The sequence below is a fragment of the Bos indicus x Bos taurus genome, chromosome 1 (assembly GCF_003369695.1).
Source record: "Bos indicus x Bos taurus breed Angus x Brahman F1 hybrid chromosome 1, Bos_hybrid_MaternalHap_v2.0, whole genome shotgun sequence".
Taxonomy (NCBI): domain Eukaryota; kingdom Metazoa; phylum Chordata; class Mammalia; order Artiodactyla; family Bovidae; genus Bos; species Bos indicus x Bos taurus.
The window spans coordinates 69,773,194-69,795,184 of record NC_040076.1 but is presented as its reverse complement, the minus strand read 5'-3'; the positions used below and the strand labels follow the sequence as shown (position 1 = coordinate 69,795,184).

General features: G+C 38.6%; 1 protein-coding gene across 1 annotated transcript in view; it reads left to right on the top strand.

The window, feature by feature from the left end:
- Positions 1–280: 280 nt before the first annotated feature.
- Positions 281–21,991, top strand: part of OSBPL11 (oxysterol binding protein like 11) — a 91,884-nt gene continuing 70,173 nt past the window's right edge. The window contains exon 1 of the mRNA XM_027536631.1: positions 281–1,260. Coding sequence (XP_027392432.1) covers positions 1,064–1,260 — 197 coding nt within the window. The 5' untranslated portion in view covers positions 281–1,063. The remainder of the gene's footprint in view (positions 1,261–21,991) is intronic.

Here is a 21,991-nt window from a genome sequence, read left to right as displayed (position 1 = left end):
TTTTCTAAGCTTTCTTCCTAAAATGCCTGGAATGGGCCCTCAAATGGAAGGCCTTGCCCAGGACAGGAAGGCCGCAAGACACCTTCATTAGGGCGCTAACTCCTTTTTTTCTGCCTGGTGGCTGGCCCACCGCTCATCCCCCAGCTGCCTGCCCCCTCCCTTTCCCCGTAGTCCACCGCCCCAGCGCCGCGATTCCCGAGGCTCCGCCCCCTTCAGGGCCGCGCGCCCTTCTTCAAGATGGCGCCAGTGGCCTCTTCTCTGGGGGAAGTGAGCTCACGCTACTCCGGAAGGGAAGGCGGGGAGAGAGCGAGCGGGCGGGTGACCAGCTGTGGGTCTGTAGGGCTGTGGGTGGGGCGGTGGCCGCAGTTGTGGGTTTCACGTTTGGGCAGTAGCGAGGGTGAGGGACTTGTCCGCCGCTGGGAACCCGGTCGAGGGCTCAGGGCCGGGGGCGTTGGAGGAAATCGTCCCTAGCTGCTCGCCTCTGACTGGAGGCGAGGCGACCCTGGGAGCCGGCGTCCCGCCCCCGGCGGCCTCCTTCCCCGACCCTCCTCCCGGGCTGAGCGCGAGCCGTTCCAGCTCTGTCTCGAGAGCTGCTGTGGGAACCGCCGAGTGGGCTGGACTGAACCTTCCCGCTGAGGACCAGCTTGAGAAGAGGGAGCGAGGCGGGTCGGTCCGTCAGCCCAGAGGTCAGGCCGCGGGTTCCCGTCAGTGGACCGTACTTCGCCTAGCCCTCCTGGCTAGGGTCCGCGACCTCCTCACGCTGTTTCTGCTCCTCGTTTGAGCATGCCACCAAGTCCTCTGGCAGGGTGATTTTTTTTTTTTCCTCCTTGCTTTTGCCTGGAAGGAGATATATATTTAAAGGACATCTGCCCTCTTCGCTGTCCTTCTCCTCTTAAAAGTTTCCTTCAGGGGGAATGCTTGTATTCCTTCCCTGGACTATTTGATGATTACTGCTCCAGCCGCCGGCTAGGTTAGCAATTAGGAGCCCTTTCATATCAGATCTTAAATCTTATCACTTACAAAACTACTCTACAGAGTTGTTTCTCCCGCCCAAGAAGGGCAGATGGACTTTGGAGTTAAGATGCAGGGGGGTGAACCCGTGTCAGCAATGAAAGTCTCAGAGAGCGAAGGAAGGCTGGAGGGCCTGGCCACCGCGGTGACCCCGAACAAGAACAGCAGCAACAGCAGCTGTGGGGGTGGAATCAGCAGCAGCAGCAGCAGTAGCAGCCGAGGTGGCAGTGCTAAAGGCTGGCAGTACAGGTATGGCCCTTTCTTCAAGGTGATTTCCTGAGGAGGGGGTGAGTATGCTGAAGTCTGCATTCTTGCAGTTGTTGAAGGGTTAGGTTTATGCAGTAACTTCAGAAGTAGCTAATAACGTTTCATTTGGATCTGGGGGTCTCAACTTTCATTAGCAAGATTTAATACATTTATTTGTCCATTCAACAAGTATTTAGGCCTTTAGGAGAACACATAAATGTATCCCTTAACTCCCTCTACAACCGTAGAGTTAATTTTTCCTGTGATTTGAGTCTATACTCACTTTTGTTTTTTCCTATATTGTAATTTGTTTACAATAAGTCTACCTCCCTTTCTTGCTTGTGGAAGGCGGGGGACTGTTTAACTCCACTCTCTCCAGAGGCTAGCAAAATGCTTGGTGGTGAGAACTTGTTTGTCCAGCGATGGATGGAATCATTCAATCAGAGAAGATTCTTGCCCTCATAGTATTTGTGATTTAGAAAGAGAGATGTACATAAATAATTAAATACAGAGTGTGTGCGTGCTCAGTCTTGTCTGAGTCTTTGTTACCCCATGGACTGTAGCCTGCCAGGCTCCTCTGTCCACGGAATTCTCCAGGCAAGAATACTGGAGTGGGTTGCCATTCCCGTCTCTAGGGGATCTTCCCGATTCAGGGATCGAACTCAGGTACTGGACAAAAGTACAAACTCTACTCTACTCCGATACTCTAAACTAGTGAGATGTTTCAGTTTGAGTTGATTAGGTCACTCACACCCCTCTGTCTTTGAGAGATTCTACATTTATTAATTTTCATTGATATGAATGAAAAACTGAAGGAACAGGAAGTGAGTGCTAGAGAAGTAATGGTAGTTTTTTGGTTTTGATAATGTATAGGATAGGTGAGCATAGCCATCCAGAATCTTTTTTTTTTAATTGAGAAATATTTGACATGTAACATTATATTAGGTTCAGATGTACAACATAAAGATTTGATATTTGTATGTATTGTGGAGTGATCACCACAGTAGATCTAGTTAATGTGTGTCCCTGCACAGTTAAATTTTTTTTTTTTTAATGAGAACTCTGTTAGCAACTTTCAAATGCGTGATACAGTATTATCAACTATAGTCATGATGCTGCACATTACGTTTCCACGACTTACTTATTTTATAACTGGAAGTTTGTACCTTTTGATCACCTTCACCCATTGTACCCACCCCGCCTCTGGCTGCCCTCAATCCGTTCTCTGTATTTATGAGTTTCGTTTGGTTTTTTAGATTCTACATATAAGAAGCGTTGTACAGTATTTGTCTTTTCTCTTTCTGACTTTTCTCACTTAGCATAATGCTCTCAAAGTACGTCCACATTGTTGCAAATGGCAATATTTCCTTTTTTATGGCTGAATAATATTCCACTGTGTGTATATATACCACATTTTATTTATCTACTCATCATTGTCCATTTGATGGACTCTTTGGTTGCTTCCATGTTTTGACTTTTGTAAATAATACTGCAGTGAACATGAAGGTTCAGATATATTTTCAAATTAGTGTTTTCCTTTCCTTGGGATGAATACCCGGAAGTGAAATTGCTGGATTATTCAGAATCTTAAGAATGAATGAATGAAATTGTAATATCATTTGTTATTGGAACTATAGGAATGAATTCTTAAATTTTGGTCAAGTAATTGCCTTGTGCCTAGCTCTAGTCCTTTTTAGCCTTTGTGATGTTTGTAGTTGTGAAATTTGTATGAAATTTGGAAGAGATTAAAATCAAGATTTTGTGAAGGCCATACATTTATCATGAATAATATCCATATATGTGAAATATGCTTGGCTGTGTTTACGTATAGAAATGTAGAAGATTATAATTTTTTATTGGTAAGTGATTATGAAAGGAAAGTATAGTTACTGTGAAATGTCTAGGCTCAGTTTTGGAATGCATGATACTTTTGTGTGTGTGTGTGTGTGTGTGTGGTTTAAGACTAACCATATAAAATTATCAATAACTTGGCAGGGTTATTTTGCTATAACTTAAGGAAGCAAGATCAAGTAATATTTCATGTAGCCAGAGGTCAGTCTTCTGACATCTTCAACTGTTTGAACCCCAGTCTTTAATTGAACTGAAAAGTGAAACAGGTTTCTTAACACTGTCATAAAGCCGTATACTTTATTACTATACTTTGATTCAGGATTCTATTATCCCTTACTTAGGGTATTATTTAATGGTTACATAATTTTAAACCTAGAATCTGTTGAAAGCACAAAGGAGAAAAGTTATCAGGAAATGGCAGCTGACAGAACAGTCAAAGACTTGAAAAATTAACATGCAGATTCAGCTATATTACTTCCTATTAATACAATTATAGTTACAATGACCTTGTCATCCAGGAGAGTACAATATGTTTAAGAAGGCAGACAACTGTATCATATGATGATGAACAATTTCAAGGAAAATGACTAAACTAAAAAAAATGCTTGTGTTGGCTAATTCAGTTATGTGGAACTCTTCCCCAGTGATGCAGATACATAGCGCATTACTGCATTTACATACGGACATATACTTTTACTTACATGAGGCTTGTTCAAAGCTAGTCTTTCAGCCTGTTTCTCAGTTGAATTTATCCCTTTATCCTGTAGGACATTAGTCAAACAGTTTCCTTCATTGTCTTGTGTTACTTCTTCCAGGCTTCTTCCTCTGAGGCCCAAAGTCTCTAGATTTAAAAAACAAAAACAATAATGAAACCTAATCTAAATCCTTTCCTTTTAAAAACAATTTACACTCAACTGCTTCCATTTCTGTAACTCTTATTTATTGCTCAACCCATGACAGTTGGCTCTGTCCTTACCAAGGATATGAATAAAAAATGATGAATATTTTTAGATTCTTATTCCAACTTTTTAAGATATATGATATCTTTATAAGTGTATCTGTTACTATTCTTTTCTTGCCTTTTTTGACATTACTTTCTCTTAATTTCTCCTTTATTGCTCTAAGAGAAAGCACCAAGTCATGTCCGACTCTTGTGACCCCATGGATTGTAGCCTACCAGGCTCCTCTGTCCATGGGATTCTCCAGGCAAGAATACTGGAGTGTGTTGTCATTTCCTTCTCCAGGGGATCTTCCCGACCTAGGAATTGAACTCAGGTCTCCCTCATTGCAGGCAGATTCTTTACTGACTGCTATGCTGGGAGCCCCTTTATTGCTTTGTTGTCTAATTAATTGCTCCTTTCTCACTTCTTTGGTTGGCTCTTTTACTTTAGAAGCTGATATGTTGCTTTATCATCTTCTCTTAAGCTCATGTTTTCTGTTTTCTGTCTCATTCTCTTCCATGGCCTCACCAGCCCCCTCTGGAACTTTAGAGCCATAAATGCAACTATGCTTACCTGTAACTTGCTACTATCCCATTTTAAAAAATGGAGATTTCAGGTTATGTCTTAGGGAGTGGTTGAAATTCAGTTAAGACTATGTGATTCAGTTGCTTCCCAGGTGGCACAGTGGTAAAGAATCTACCTGCCAGTGCAGGTGACACAGAGATGTGGACTCTATCCCAGGATTGGGAAGATCCCCTAGAATAGAAATGGTAAAACACTCCAATATTCTTGCCTGGAAAATTCCATGGACAGAGGAGCCTAGTCTGTGCTCATGACTGAGCAGTTGAGCACATGCACTTGTGTTTCAGACACTGGGCTTTGGCTTTGCAGACTTAGAAGATTAATTGGCATAATGCTTTCATGGGTCGTATATGTTGTAGCATATATTGTTACTTTATTCCTTTTTGTGGCTGAATAATATTTCATTTATGAATACACCACATTTTGCTAATCTTTTCAGTCAGTTTCCATGTTGTATATTATGAATAATGCTGCTTTGAACATTTGTGTTCAAGTTTTGTATGGACATGTTTTCATTTCTCTTGAATATATACCTAGGAGTAGAATTATTGGGTTATAAGGTAATTGTTTAACTGTTCAACTGTTTGTGAACCTCTTAGACCATTTTCCAAAGCTGCTGCACCATCTTATCTTCTTATCAGCAGTATATTAAGGTTTTAACTTCGTGACATTCTCATCAACACTTGTTACTGTCTGTCTTTTTGGTTTTAGCCATCCTAGTGGCTATGAAATGGCATCTCATTGTGGTTTTTGAATTGCATTTCCCTGATGACTAATAATGTTAAGTATCTTCATGTTCTTACTGGTTATTTGTCTGTCTTCTTTGGAGAAATGTGTATTCAGATCTTTTGGCCACTTTTAAAAAGTTGAACTGGATAGCTGGTTTACAATATTGTGCTAGTCTCAAGTATACAGCAAAGTGTCAGATTCTTTTCCATTGTAGGTTATTACAAGATACTGAATATAGTTCCCTGTGTTATGCAGCAGGTCCTTGTTGTTTATCTATTTTATATACAGCAATTTGTACCTGTTAATCCCAAACTCCTAATTTATCCCTTACCCCTTTCCCCTTTGATAATCATAAATTTTAGTGTCTGTGAGTCTATTTATATCTTGTAAATAAGTTGCTTTGTGTCTTTTTTTTAGATTCCACATATAAGTGGTATATGATATTTGTCTTTCTCTGACTTATTTCACTTACTATGTTAAAGTCTAGGTACATCCATGTTGCTACAAATGGCATTATTCTTTTTTTGCTGAGTAGTATTCTATTGTGTGTGTGTGTGTATTACATCTTCTTTATCCATTCATTTGTATCAGTGGACATTTAGGTTGCTTCCATGTCTTGATTATTATAAATAGTGCTGCTGTGAACATTGGAGTGCATCTGTCTCTTCAAGTTAGAGTGTTCATCTTTTCCAGGTATATGCCCAGGAGTGAGATTGCTGGATCATATGGTAACTCTATTTTTAGTTTTTTAAGGAACCTCCATACTGTTTTCCAGAGTGGCTGTACCAGTGTGTATCCTTACCAACAGTGTAGGAGGATTCCTTTTTCTCCACAGCCTCTCCAGCATTTATTATTTGTAGACTTTGTTGATATCTTTGGCCATTTTAAAATTGGATTATTGAGTTGTCAGGGTTCTTTGTGTATTATGTGAACAATTCCTTTATCAGATATTGATTTGCAAGTATTTTTTCCCACTCGTGGGTTGTCTTTTCACTTCTTTTTTTTTTTTTTGGCCAAGCCTCAGGGCTTGTGGGATCTTAGTTCCCCAACCAGGGATTGAATATAGGCCCGCGGCAGTGAAAGCACGGAGCCCTAACCACTGGACCACCAGGGAATTCTGGTCTTTTCACTTTCTTGATGAAATTATTTGTAGCATAGAAGCTTTTAATTTTCATGAAGCCCCGTCTGTTTTTTCTTTTTTTGCTTATACTTGGTATCACATTTAAGAAATCATTGGCAATGCCAAGGTTGCAAAGATTTGCACGTATATTTTTTTCTAAGAGTTTTAAATTTTTGAACTTACATTTAGGTCTCTGATCCATTTTGAACTCATCTTTCTTTATGATTAATTTTATTTTTGCTCATGTTAAATATCTGCTTATATCTTTTCATTTTTTTATTAATATATTTGAAGTTTATTTTAAATATTCCATGTTAATACTTTTGCTAGTTAATATTTTTAATATCAGTAATACTGTAAACTATTATTACTTTGTTGACAGAAGAGGGATATACAGTGAAATGTTTACCTTACATACTTGTCCCAGCCACCCATGTTCCCTCCCTGGAGGCACTACCTTTTACTGATTTCTTCACTATCATTTCAGAAAATTTATATTAGTTTTTTATGTAACAAATATGTAACTACATATATCTTAATTTTGTATGGTTATAAATATTTTTCTATACTTGCTGCAAAGATTTTCCTGGTCTTTATATTTTAGTCTATTACATTTTTCCAGTCATATAGAAAACCTGTATAAATCAAACTCTTACTCTTTTTTCTTTCACTTCAAATTATAGAAATTTTGTAAATATTTGTTTTCATGTAGTTTTAAGATAATTTGGTAGTTTTATATTTAATCTTTTAATCTTCCTAGAATTTATTTAGAAATATGAGACAGTGTGTTTGTTATCTATTATTGTGCTACAAATTATCCCCAAATGTAGTGTATTGAAACAGCAGTGTTTTTTTAATCTCACAGTGTCTGTGGGTCAGTAATATTGGTGCAGTACTGCTGGGTGCTCTGGCTCTGGGTCTTTCACAAGGCTGTAGTCATCTTGAGGCTCAGCTGGGAAGGATCCACATCCTGGCTCATTCGTGTTTTGGCACAATTCATTCATTTGGCACAATTCATGTTTTGGCACAATTCATTTATTTTGGCTTGTTGGAAACAGACCTCAGTTCCTCACGAGATGACCACTGGTGGCCTTCTTTGGTTCCTGGCCACATGGACTTCTCCATGGAGTGTCTTACAACTTGGCAGCTTGTTTCGTCAGAGTGAGGAAGTGAGAAGAGAGTGCTAGAAAGAAGGAAGTCAGTCTTTCGTAACCTAGACATGGAAGTGAAGTCACATCACTTTTCACTATTCATTAAGAAAAAGATGAGGTTTAGCCACACAAAGGTTGGATACCAACAGGTAGGGATCAATGGGAGCTGTGCAATAAGGTGCACGTCATAAATGTTAATATGAATGGATTCAAGATTGTCATCTATGATTGAGATAGATTTGACAGCTACACTACTGGAAGTTTGTCTCTAAAGCTGAGAATTGGGGGCTGAATTTGATCTTTGGGGAATAAGAGGAACTACTTGGAAATCAGTTGTCATGACCCAGACATTTGATAATAAGGAAAATGTGCCAGTAGGCTGAAAAAGAAAGAACTCATTAGAGGAAGAGTGACAGGGCTTGGTGGTTGATTGGGTGATTAGGTGGAAGGCAGTAGAGGGAAAGGAAGTAAAAATTGACTTCGGTTATCCAGATTCAAAACTTTGAGAAGTCTGTACTAGGAGAAACAGATTTTTGAGAGTCACGTGCTACATTTGCTTTTGGGTAAATTGAGCCTAAGTTGCCAGAATGTTTAAGTGACTTAGAACTATGGGGCATTAGAAATGTAGATAATTGCCTTTGTAGTATCCAGAATGTCCTCTCGTTTATTATCACGTTCAGTCCTCTTGGACGAAGAGAGAGAGTCATTATTCCCATTTAGATTACAAATGGTTGTTCAAGTTCCTACGAATGCCACAACCTCCTCTACCTATTACTTGGGGCCCCTGGATCAGAGACCCTCAATATGAGGGTTAGGAGAATATGCTACCTCAACAATTTAGGGACAATGCCCCTTCCCAGAAAGTAGTCTAAATAAGTTGGCCAAGGTTATATAGCTAGTAAATGAGAGAACTTTTATTTCCAGGGAGCTGTTTGCCTAAAGATATTAAAAGTAGATGAGCTCTCTAAAGGAATGAATAATTATTGATGAAGAATTAGTTTAGGACACGGAAGCTTCTTCATTGCCTTTTCATATTGCTCATGGGGTTCTCGCAGCAAGAATACTGGAGTGGTTTGCCATTCCCTCTTACAGTGGACCACATTTTGTCAGGACTCTCTACTATGACCTCTCTGTCCTGGGTGGCCCTGCACAGCATGGCTTATAGCTTCATCGAGTTATGCAAGCCCCTTCACCATGACAGGGCTGTGACCATGATGCAAAGAGCTGCTCATTGGAAAAGACCCTGGTGCCAGGAAAGAATGAAGGCAAAAGGAGAATAGGGCAGCAGAGGATGAGATAACTGGTTGGGTAGCATTACCAACTCAATGGACATGAATTTGAGCAAACTCTGGGAGATAGTGAAGGAAGGACAGGGAAGCCTGGCATACTTCAGTCCATGGGGTTACAAAGAGGTGGACATGATTAGCAATTGAACAACAACAAAACTTTCATTATTTACTAGTGTTGTAACTCATGCAGCAAATAGTTTGAGTCTTTTCCATGTATGAAGCTCTCTGTTAGTTAATTCTAAAATAATGTATACTCTCAGAACAGTGGAAGTAGGGACCCCAAGGCTTATTTTGGGAGGATCATGAAAAAGGATCAGAAAAGGGAAGAGCCTCAACTATATTTGCAAAATATTAATGTATCATGATGAACTTTTTTAAAACCAAAGCTGAGAAGTGTGTTTATTAGTCTTAAAATTTCTTTCCAGGGTAATTTATATGCATAGGATTTATATTCACTATTTAAAATGAAAATAGATTTCTTAATTCTATATCCTTCCTTCCTTTTTCATAGTAAATGTTCAAAATTTATAAAATGTGCATGTTTCCATTATTTTTCTTCCTGCCAGCTTTCAGAAAAATTTACAAATCTGCAAATCTGCCACTTTTTTGTTTAAAATGGAGAGAAGAGAACTACCCAGAGGAGGAACTTAAAAGCAAATTGGGGCATATGATGGGCCTGCTTTTTCTTATTTTGGACTCTGTGCTACCTGCTGCTGCTGCTAAGTCGCTTGTCGTGTCTGACTCTGTGCGACCCCACAGATGGCAGCCCACCAGGCTCCGCCGTCCCTGGGATTCTCCAGGCAAGAACACTGGAGTGGGTTGCCATTTCCTTCCTGTTAACAAACAGATCTCTTTGTTAGAAAAGAGTATGCTAACATTAGCAAATAGTATACATTTCAGTAGATTGGGTAGACGTCTGCAAATGCATAGAAATAATTTTTGTGGTCAGATCTGGTGTCTTGCACTCTAAATACTCTGTTACAGGGAAAAGTACCCATTTGCAAATGGGGAAATGACATCTGCCTAAATATAACCTGGTGTTTGCTGTCTTTGAGATTTTTACCACTTTTGAGGTTGATTTGAAGAAAAAGTCGTAAACGTTTGCTTTTTTTCTCTTAAAGGTTAAAGGAAAGTTGAATATGTATTTCTGTACCCTAGTATTTGTTTTGTTTTGTTTTCCTTAAGTCTGCTACAGCTGATAACAAGGGGAAGACACCTTATAGGCATAAAACTGAAAACAGTAATTTTCTGTTGCAGAAATCTAGTGAGAACCCTACCAAGCTTTGAACAAGATTTGGTTATAGTATACTGTGATTTCTTATATTTTTGCTTTATGAGTTTAAATATAGTCTATTTGAGTTCCTATTTCTCGAGAAGTTATACTTATTAAAACTGTACAAACAGCTTAATGTTAGAACACACAAATTAGTCTTTTTAGTATTTTCTGAATGTCATGTAATTTAGGTTCCAGAGGTAATTGCCTGTCAAATAGACTTGTGGGAAATTATGTCTTTTGTTTTTGCTTTTGAAAATGGTAGAGAAAACAGGCCCCATGGTGTAATGGTTAGCACTCTGAAAATAGTGGAGAATATTCTTAATGTAAGTTATACTACTTTGAGAGAGGGAACGTCTTTCCTAGCTAAGAATCTTCCACTGTACTCATTTTGTTTAATCAAATAATTTGTGTTCAGACTTGTTCAGGTTTAACTTAAAACTAAATTGCCTAATTTAAAAAGTTGCATTAGCGTTTTGACATTACTATCTGGGTTTTAGGAAGATTTTAGAGCAGTTTAGTTTCTGGTGAAAAAAAGATTTTCTTTTTGGTTAATTAGGTATTGTAACAAAGCATGATTTCCTATTCAGAGTCTCCCCGTACTTGAGTTGCCCTGCTTTTGCAGTTTGCTTCCATTGCTATTCTTGAGGTTGGCTGGAAAGTCCCTGGAGGGGTAGACTGAAGCCTGTGGTTGCTACTGGCTGTATCTGGAAACCCTAGTCAAGAGGGATAGAAGGAAGAGAAAATTAGAAATAGAACAAGAGGTAAAACAGGGATGGAAAAAGGACATAGAAAAGAGAGATAGACCGAGGGAGAAAGAGGGAGGGACAGAAGAAAGGGACAGAATAAAAATGATGTAAGGGATGAGATGAAATGCCACCAAGAGTTGCTTCTGAAACAGGTTTCCTATCCTTGATACAAGAGGGCTTTTTAATGTAGTGTCGGAGCCTATACTCTCAATTCTATAAAGAATAAGGTGTTTATCAATTTTGTAGATATTTCACGTATTTATAACTAACATAAATGAAAAATATTCTAAATCTAATTTTGGAGAATAGGTAATATGTTCACTTGATCCAGAAGAAAAACAAGATTTGTAATGAAAATCTTTTCACCTGATCTCTACCTGCTTAGGACTCCTCTCACCTACAAATAGAGGGGATACACTTGGTTTTTTGTCTTTCAGAGATTTTTTTTTTTAAGAATTAAGTAAATACAATATACATTTGCTCCACTTTTAATTTTACTACAAATGGTATCAAATTATGTATATGTATATAGTATTAGTTTAGGCTTTCATAACAAAAATGCTGTACTCTGAATGGCTTAAACAACATAAATTTAATTTCTCACTATGAAGGCAGAAAGTTTTGAGATCAGGGTGCCAGCATTGTCAGGTTCTGCTGAGGGCTCTTCTCCAGGTTTTCAGGTGGTCTTCTCAATGTGTGCTCACATGGTAGAGACTGAGGGGTGGGAGAGAGCTCTCTGGTGTTTCTTTTAAAGGCACAAATCTCATTATAGGGGCCCCAGTCTATACCTGCTGCTGCTAAGTCGCTTCATTCGTGTCCGACTCTGCGACCCCCTGAGTATCTCCCAAAGGCCCCATCTCTGAAAACCATCACAGTGGGGGTTAGGACTTTACCATATGGATTTTGGAGAGACACAATTCAGTCTACCTTTAATAAGCTCCCTATTGATGGACATTTGTTTTCCAAAATTTTGTTATTATAATGTTGTAGTTAATAACCTTCCACACATGTCATCTTGCAAGCATATGAATATATCTGTGGGAAAAAATACCCAGAGGTTGGACTTACTGAATCAGTAAGTATCAAAATTGTAATTTTGATAGTAGTTATTACCAGATTTCTCCTCATTGGGGTGTACAGTGGCAGTGATTGAGTGCTTGTTTCCCATCAGCCTTATCAGTGTAATGTGTTATTAGACTGGCAAAAATCTAAAAGTTTAATAGGTTAAAAAATGGTATTTCAGGATAGTTTTAATTTAGTTCTTTTTTATAATGAGTGAAGTTTAGCATGAAATTCTGAGTGGGATTTTATTCTGTTTTGCTATCATTGTAAATAGTGAATCAATTTATTAATAGATCAGCAGTTGGGAAAATTCTGTACAAAATATACTTATGCCTTTAACATTTTTGTTTTTATTATTATATTCTTGGTAACCAGAGACATGGTTTCATTTTAGAGTATACTTTGTATATTGTGAAGTTATATTTTTAAAATTTCACATGATTTTATAGCTATACCAGATAACAGAATCATTTGATTATGCAAATTTGTAATTGGAGGTGATCTACTTCCTAGAAATGGGAAGCTTGAAGATTTGCTACCGAAAATTATGATGAAACTTATAAAAAAAAAAAGATTTCTTTTTTTGGCCTCTCCGTGAGGCATGTGGAATCTTAGTTCCCCGACCAAGGATCAAATCTGACCCCTTGACAGTAAGCGTGTGGAGCCCTAACCACTGGACCCCCAGAGAATTCCCAGATGTTTCTTTTATTTCTGTAATAGAGTGAGCTTTAAATTTTTCTGTGTTTTTTTTTTTTTTTTAATAACTTACAGGTTCTTTAAGGTAAAAAAACTTGAGAGTTTGAATTTGTCATTAAGTAATGTAAAATTTTCAAAAGAATCAACTCTTTAGTCAGGTTATATATATATATAAAAAAGAACTTTGCTTGGAGCTTCTTGTGTGGTTGTCACCTTTTTTCTCCTTTTTATTTCAAGTATGGAGGAAGGGAAATGATTTTCTGTTATTTCTTTTTACATTCAATTTAGAAAGAATTAGCACAAGGGAAGAGGAGAAGGCGATGGCACCCCACTCCAGTACTCTTGCCTGGAAAATCCCATGGACAGAGGAGCCTGGTAGGCTGCAGTCCATGGGATTGCTAAGAGTCGGACACGACTGATCGACTTCACTTTCACTTCTCACTTTCATGATTGGAGAAGGAAATGGCAACCACTCCAGTGTTCTTGCCTGGAGAATCTCAGGGATGGCGGAGCCTGATGGGCTGCTGGCTATGGGGTCTCACAGAGTCGGACACGACTGAAGCGACTTAGCAGCAGCACAAGGGAAGAAAGTATTCTTTCTTGAATTATGCTGTACAGGCAAAATTTAAATGTTACTGTAAGTGTGTTTTGGAACTAAAGCTAGAGAGAGGTACATAACAAAAGTAGAGAGAATAGATATTCAGTTAGGGAGACGATAGCAGGGACTTTTAGTATCCTGCTGTTCTCTTGTTCTGCGGTGTCCAAGTCTTATTGAAATGGCTACTATGAAGACTTTTTGAGAGTATATGGGGTATAAGTAAATGCTACTATGTGAACAAGATATTGTGCTAGAAAAATATGTCTACTTTTCTCTAAAAATTTTAAACGTGAAATATGTTGCTCTTACATGCAAACTTTACTTTTGAAATAACAATTTTCTGTTGAGAAAAACCTTTGGAATTTTGAGTGATGAGTAATGTACACGCATTTTAGATTGAAAAGGTCATCTAATACATGAGAAAACTGACAGAATTTAAGTGATTTGGCCAGCGCCAGTCGTGGCATTAGTCAGTGGGAAGGTCAGAACTTGATCATGTATCCCTTTCAGGTGTGCATTCCACAGTATATATTACCTCATGCTTAAGCTTTAGAAACTTAATTTTGAGTATAAAGGTATTGAAAATCCTACTAGTAATTTCTGAAATTCCTGTTTATAAGTAAAGTCTTCACCCTATTTTTGTTGGCAGTGGTGCTGTAGGTTGGTGTGAGGAAACTGGCTGTTTTTGTATTGAAAGGTGGGAGTTAATATTGGTTGCAGCCTCTTTAGAGAGTAGATTGACAATATATAAAAATTAAAAATGCATATACATTTCAAGGAACAAACTTGAGTCAGTTGAAGTGAGGTGGATGAACCTAGAGCTTGTTATAGAGTGTAGTAAGTCAGAGAAAGAAAAATATTGTATATTAATGCATGTATATAGAATCTAGAAAAATGGTACTGATGAACCTCTTTGCAGAGGATGGAACGAAGTTGAGAGAGTAGCATTAACATAAATACACTACCATGTCTAAAATAGATAGGCAGTAGGAAATTGCTGTATGACACAGGGAGCCTAGCCTGGCGCTCTGTGATGACCTAGGTGGGTGGGAGGGAGGTTCAGGAGGAAGGGGATATATGTATACATATAGATGATTCACATCGTTGTACAGCAGAAACCAACACAACATTGTAAAGCAATTATCCTCCAATTAAAAATAAATTTTAAAAATGCATATCCTTTTCGCCTAGGAATTTCACTTTTAGCAAATATATACAAAGATATGTATAACTTAGTTTGTTATAGTATTGTTTGTAATAATAAAAGCCTGGAAGCAAATGTCCATCACTAGGAGGATTAGTTAATTATATAGTAATACTGCTGTGCAGTGGGTTTCTATGCAGATGCTAAGAATGAATTAAATCCATATGTGTCAAAATGAAATCATCCCTAAGAAAATTGTGAAAAAAGCAAGGTACAGGGTATGTAGTAGCAATCATTTAAAAAAATTTAGTGAGTGCACACAAGTGTGTGCACACACACTTGTAGGTACATAGACTGTCTCTTGAAGAGATGATAAAAAGTTGAGGGAAGTGCTTATCTCTGAGGAGGGGAATTGTTGGTGGAATACAAGGTTGGAAAGAGACTTTTCACTGTATATGAATTGTAGCTGCTGCTGCTGCTAAGTCGCTTCAGTCGTGTCCGACTCTGTGCGACCCCATGGACTGCAGCCTACCAGGCTTCTCCATCCATGGGATTCTCCAATGATGTAGTTAGGGAACAGTTATTAGGAAAAAGTTCTTCATGGGATTCTTCATGGGTCGCTCATATTTCTGCTTCCCTTGTGCGTTGAGGTACTGACTCTCCTTTGTTCTTTACTGTTTTTTTCAAAAAATATTTGTATAGCAAAAAGTCTTAGAGGATAGAGATAATATCTCCCTCCTGAGCAAAAGTCAGGTTTGTTTACTGTCCAATATAATAAAGATAATGTCACCTTGCCATGGAGGTCAGATAGACTTACTGTTCTTAAAAGAGTTGGGTTCCCTCCACTCAAGGTTCCTTGTCTGTACTGCAGCCTACCACATGTGCAGGCATCTCCTGCCCTCTGCATTGCCCCATGTGACTGGGCTGATAATCTACTGGTATTGCTGTGACTACTGAAGTCTTTGGTCTCTGACGTACGAGTTTAATGTATTATGCCAGCATCCAGGAAACTGTGGCAAGCTAATTTGTTGGCTTGCAAATAGGGTGAAAGTGGAAACAGTGGCAGATTTGATTTTCTTGGGCTCCAAAATCACTGCAGACGGTGACTGCAGCCATGACATTGAAAGACACTTACTTCTAAGAAAAACTACGACAAACCTAGACAGCGTATTAAAAAGCAGAGAAATCACTTTGCTGACAAAGATCCGTATAGTCAAAGCGATGGTTTTTCCAGTACGGATGGCTGAGCACTGAAGAATTGATGCTTTCAAATTGTGGTGACTGGAGAAGACTCTTGAAAGTCCGATGTACTACACGGAGATCAAATCTGTCAATCCTAAAGGAAATAAATCTTGAATATTCATCAGAAGAACTGTTGCTGAAGCTGAACTTCCAAACTTTGGCCTCCTGATGTGAAGACCCGAGTCATTGGAAAAGACCCTGTTGCTGGGAAAGATAGAAGGCAAAAGAAGAAGAATATGACAGAGGATGATGAGGTGAGGTGGTTGGATGGCATCACCAACTCAATGGACATGAGTTTGAGCAAACTCTGGGAGACAGTGAAGGACAGGGAAGCCTGGCGCACTGCAGTCCATAGGGTCGCAGAGTTGGACACGATTGACTGAACAGCAACAAAATAGGATGATGTCTCAGACCCTTCATGGTTCTTGACAAGATACCTAGTGGACAAAAAAATTATCTTTTTCAAATAAAAGAAGTGGGAGACTCAGAGCTTTTTAGATCCCATCATTCTGACTTGAAAATGTCAGTCTAACAAGTAAGACAGATCTAGAGAACTGATCTAGAAAATGAGCCCTTTGTCTGAAGAGGAATCGACTCCCTTAAGCGGGAGAAAACCAGTATTTCCTGGGCGTACACCATATTGAAATGCACTTCAAATATATTTGGATTAAAATATCTCTTCTTCATTCCTCATTATAAATCTGAAGTTAGGTTTTTTAATTCACATTTACAGAAAGTTGTGACCAACGTAGATAGCATATTGAAAAGCAGAGACATTACTTTGCTAACAAAGGTCCGTCTAGTCAAGGCTATGGTTTTTCCAGTAGTCATGTATGGATGTGACAGTTGGACTGTGAAGAAAGCTGAGCGCTGAAGAATTGATGCTTTTGAACTGTGGTGTTGGAGAAGACTCTTGAGAGTCCCTTGGATTACAAGGAGATCCAACCAGTCCATTCTAAAGGAGATCAGTCCCGGGTGTTCTTTGGAAGGACTGATGCTAAAGCTGAAACTCCAGTACTTTGGCCACCTCATGTGAAGAGTTGACTCATTGGAAAAGACTCTGATGCTGGGAGGAATTGGGGGCAGGAGGAGAAGGGGACAACAGAGGATGAGATGGCTGGATGGCATCACCGACTTGATGGACGTGAGTCTGAGTGAACTCCGGGAGTTGGTGATGGACAGGGAAGCCTGGCGTGCTGCAATTCACGGGGTCGCAAAGAGTCAAACACGACTGAGCGACTGAACTGAACTGAACAGGTAAAGACACAGGACCAGATTTGTTACTTGCCTAAGGTCACACTGGGATTCAGACTTGTGTTTGTCTGGGTTAAGCTCCTGCTCTTCACATTATAGTAAACAACTTCCTAACTTTCTGTAGGAAAGTTGAGAGTTGACTTTCTACTTTTTCGTGTATAAGTTTCTTCTTTCCCATCTTCAGATGGCTGGTTATCTGCATGAGGGATTTAGTTGTCTGTAACTATAGGATTATATATTGAATTTTTCTTTCTGTTTCCAGTCTGTATAGGCAAATGTTTTACAGCTGTGTTTCTCAAACTTCCTTTATGAAAGCTCTCTTAATTGCATAAGACAGTCAGTGCAGTTTGTGATTTAAAGGAGCCCATGGCTGATGTAACTTTATGATCTTCAAAATTCACGAGGATTTATATTCTACCCTATAATATATCTGTTACTGGGTTTTTCAGAAATAAATAAATAACATCATGAGTTCAGGACCAGTTGAGAGGACATAAGGATCAGATAGGATGCAGTCAAATTTTCAGGTTATTTTTTTATTGTAAAATGTACATATCATAAAATTTACGACTTTAACCATTTGTAACTATTTATAAGTTCAGTGGCCTTAAATATATTCACATTGTTATTGCAGCCATCTCCACTATTCATTCCAGAATTTTTTATCATCCCAAACTAAAACTCTATAACTATTAAATAACTCCTTACATCAGCCCCCGCCCCAACCACTGTTGTACCTTCTGTCTCTGATTTTGACAAATCTAAGTACCTCATGTAAGTGGAATCATAAAATACTTGTCATTTTGTGAGTAGCTTATTTCATTTAGCAGTGTCCTCAAGATTTATCCATGTTGTACCATGTGTTAGAATTTCCGTCTTTTTCTTTTAAGGCTGAATAAATATTCCATGTATATATACACACACACACACACACACACACACACACACACACTACATTTTATTTATCCATTCATCTGTTGATGGATACCTGAGTTGTTTCTGCCTTAAAAATTTTTTTTAATTGAAGTATCATTGATTTACAATGTTGTGTTTAATTTTTGCTCTACAGCAAAGTGACTCATATATATATTTTCTTTTTCATATTCTTTTCCATTATGGTTTATCACAGGATATTAAATGTAGTTTCTGGTGCTAGACAGTAGGACTTGTTTATCCAGCCTATGTATAATAGTTTGCATCTGCTAATCCCAAATGCCCAATCCTTCCCTCCCCCAGCCCTATTCCCCCTTGGCAATCACAAGTCTGTTCTCTATATTCGTGGGTCTGTTTTTGTTTCATAGATATGTTCATTTATGTTGTATTTTAGATTCCACATATAAGTGGTATCATATGGTATTTGTCTTTCTCTTTCTGCCTTAACTTCACTTTGGGCGAACCTAGAGGTCCATGCATATTGCTGCAAATGGCACTATTTCACTCTTTTTAATGGCTGAGCAATATTTCCTTTGTGTGTGTGTATGGAAAAAGCAAGAGAGTTCCAGAAAAACCTCTATTTCTGCTTTATTGACTATGCCAAAGCCTTTGACTGTGTGGATCGCAATAAACTGTGGAAAATTCTGAAAGAGATGGGAATACCAGACCACCTGACCTGCCTCTCAAGAAACCTGTATGCAGGTCAGGAAGCAACAGTTAGAACTGGACATGGAACAACAGACTGGTTCCAAATAGGGAAAGGAGTACGTCAAGGCTGTATATTGTCCCCCTGATTATTTAACTTATATGCAGAGTACATCATGAGAAACACTGGGCTGGAAGAAGCACAAGCTGCAATCAAGATTGCCGGGAGAAATATCAATAACCTCAGGTATGCAGATGACACCACCCTTATGGCAGAAAGTGAAGAGGAACTAAAAAGCCTCTTGATGAAAGTGAAAGTGGAGAGTGAAAAAGTTGGCTTAAAGCTCAACATTCAGAAAACGAAGATCATGGCATCAGGTCCCATCACTTCATGGGAAATAGATGGGGAAACAGTGGAAACAGTGTCAGACTTTATTTTTGGGGGCTCCAAAATCACTGCAGATGGTGATTGCAGCCATGAAATTAAAAGACGCTTACTCCTTGGAAGGAAAGTTATGACTAATTTAGATAGCATATTCAAAAGCAGAGACATTAGTTTTCCAACAAAGGTCCGTCTAGTCAAGGCTATGGTTTTTCCAGTGGTCATGTATGGATGTGAGAGTTGGACTGTGAAGAAAACTGAGCGCCGAAGAATTGATGCTTTTGAACTGTGCTGTTGGAGAAGACTCTTGAGAGTCCCTTGGACTGCAAGGAGACCCAACCAGTACATTCTAAAGGAGATCAGACCTGGGTGTTCATGGAAGGACTGATGCTAAAGCTGAAACTCCAATACTTTGGCCACCTCGTGTGAAGAGTTGGCTCATTGGAAAAGACTCTGGTGCTGGGAGGGATTGGGGGCAGGAGGAGAAAGGGATGACAGAGGATGAGATGGCTGGATGGCATCACCGACTCAATGGACGTGAGTTTGAATGAACTCCGGGAGTTGGTGATGGATAGGGAGGCCTGGCGTGCTGCGATTCACGGGGTCGCAAAGAGTCGGACACGACTGAGCGACTGAATTGAACTGAACTAATGTATGTATGTGTACCACATCTTCTTCATCCATTCATCTGTTGATGGACATTTTGGTTGTTTCTATGTCTTGTCTATTGTAAATAGTGCTGCTATGAATGTAGGGGTGCATGCATCTTATTTTGTTTTGTTTTTTTATAGTAAGTTTTAACATACTGGAGAACAATTACTGAATAATTTTAAAATAAGTAAAGGTTATTACTATCAGCTTAAAATAAAATTTTAAGTAACATTTATCTGTCATTAGATAATTCTCTAATAATTAGCATCTTTTCATATGCCTGTTGGCCATCTATATGTTGTCTTTGGAGAAATGTCTGTTTAGGTGTTCTGCCCATTTTTTGCTTGGGTTGTTTGTTTGTTTTTATTATTGAATTGTAGAAGCTGTTTGTTTGTTTTGGAAATTAAGCCCTTGTTGGTTGCATCATTTGCAAATATTTTCTCCCACTCTGTAGGCTGTCTTTTCACTTTATCGTTTCCTTTGCTGTGCAAAAGCTTGTAAATTTGATTAGGTCCCATTTGTGTGATTTTACTTTTATTCCTTGGGAGACTGACCTAAGAAAATATTGGTACTGTTTTTGTCAGAATGTTTTGCCTATGTTCTTTCGGAGTTTTATGGTGTCTTATCTTATATTTAAGTCTTTAAATCATTTTGAGTTTATTTTTGTGTGTGATGTGAGGGTATGTTCTGGCTTCATTGATTTACGTGGGACTGTCCAGAGTTATTTCTACCTTTTGGCTGTTGTGAATAATGTTGCTATAAATATTTGTGTGCAAATATCTGTTGGAGTTCTTGCTTTTATTCTTTTGTGTATCTACCCAGAAGTGAAATTGCTGGATATAGTAATTCTATATTTAACTTTCTGAGAAATGATTATACTGTTCTCCACAGTGGCTGCACCATTTTATAGTCCCACCAGCAACGCACAAGTGTTCTAATTTCTCTACATTCTTACCAACACTTGTTATTTTCTGTTTTGTTTGGTTTTATTTATTTATATTTTTGGCTGCACCACACAACATGTGGGATCTTAAATCCCTGACCAGGAATCAAACCCGTGCTCCCTGCAGTGGAAGCACAGAGTCTCAACCACTGGACCGTCAGAGAAGTCCTTTGGTTTTGTTTTTGATGGGTAAGGGCTTCCCTGGTGGTGCAGTGGTAAAGAATCTGCCTGCCAATGCAGGAGGCACAGGACACTTGGCTTGGATCCCTGGGTCAGCAAGATCCCTTGGAGTAGGAAATTGCAACCCACTGCAGTATTCTTGCCTGGAGAATCCCATGAACAGAGGAGCCTGGTGGTGTATAGTCTGTAGGGTCTCAGAAGTGTCAGACATGGCTGAGCACTTACACACACACGCGCATGTACATATCCACCTCGTTACAAGCAGCTTAGAATATTCAGGTCCTATCTCTGTCAGAGCAAATAAGACTATGTTCTCTGGGTAGATAGTCTAGGATACAAAGAAGCGTGCCCAGAAGGGAGTGAGCTATTCATGCCTAGCTATGGAAAGAGTGAAGGGAAAGGGGAAGGCTGGGAGAGGAGGACAGGAGCTCTCTGGTGAAGTCATCATCATGAAAATACATGAGCAGGGAGTAAGTTTCTTAACATTTATGTGAGTTTTAACATTAAAAATGCTTTTAATTTCTTACAGTCAGATAAGTTGGCTCTAGAAATATAGCCTTGTTTTACCCTGTTCTCCTAACCACCTAGCCCAGTTTTGGGTATGTGTAACCTAATTTGAGAATTAAAAGCTTATAGGAACATAGTTTTACATCCCAAAAAAGCAATGCTCATAGGGTCACATTGAAAAGTTTTTAAAAATTTAATCCATTCCTATGTTAATAAGTATAAATAGCTCTGTGTCTGGACTGTCCCACCTAGTCAATATGATTGAACATTTTAAAATGTTTTACTTGGTTATAAAAATAATGTATTAAAATTGAAAAATGTGAAACAGTAAAGGAAGCAAATTAAATCAACCATAATTCTTCTATCCAGTGATAATCACAGTTATGATTTGTGTGCTTTTGTTCTGTGCATATATTTTACACACTATATGAAATTCTGTAACCTGCAATTTTAGGCTCTTGATAAGTGTTTCCCCATGTTAAAAACTCATAAACATTTTAACTGGTGAATACTATTCTATATTAGTTCGTCATTTTCTTAATTTCATTTGTTAGTTTGTTTTTCTTTGTTTCCTTTTCACTTCCTTTTTTTTCCAATCTATATTTTTTACTATTGTAAATAGTGCTGCAATGGACATATTTGCACATTATGTTTGTCTACATTTCTGTTGTCTGTCAGGATACCTAGAAGTGAAATTCTTAGGCCAAGGAATATTAACATTTTTAAGACTCTTTAGCAGAAAGGTGAGCATCTCCCTTGACTGTATACTTTTTGGTATAGATTAAGATAGTTGCAATTAGAATTTGTTTTAT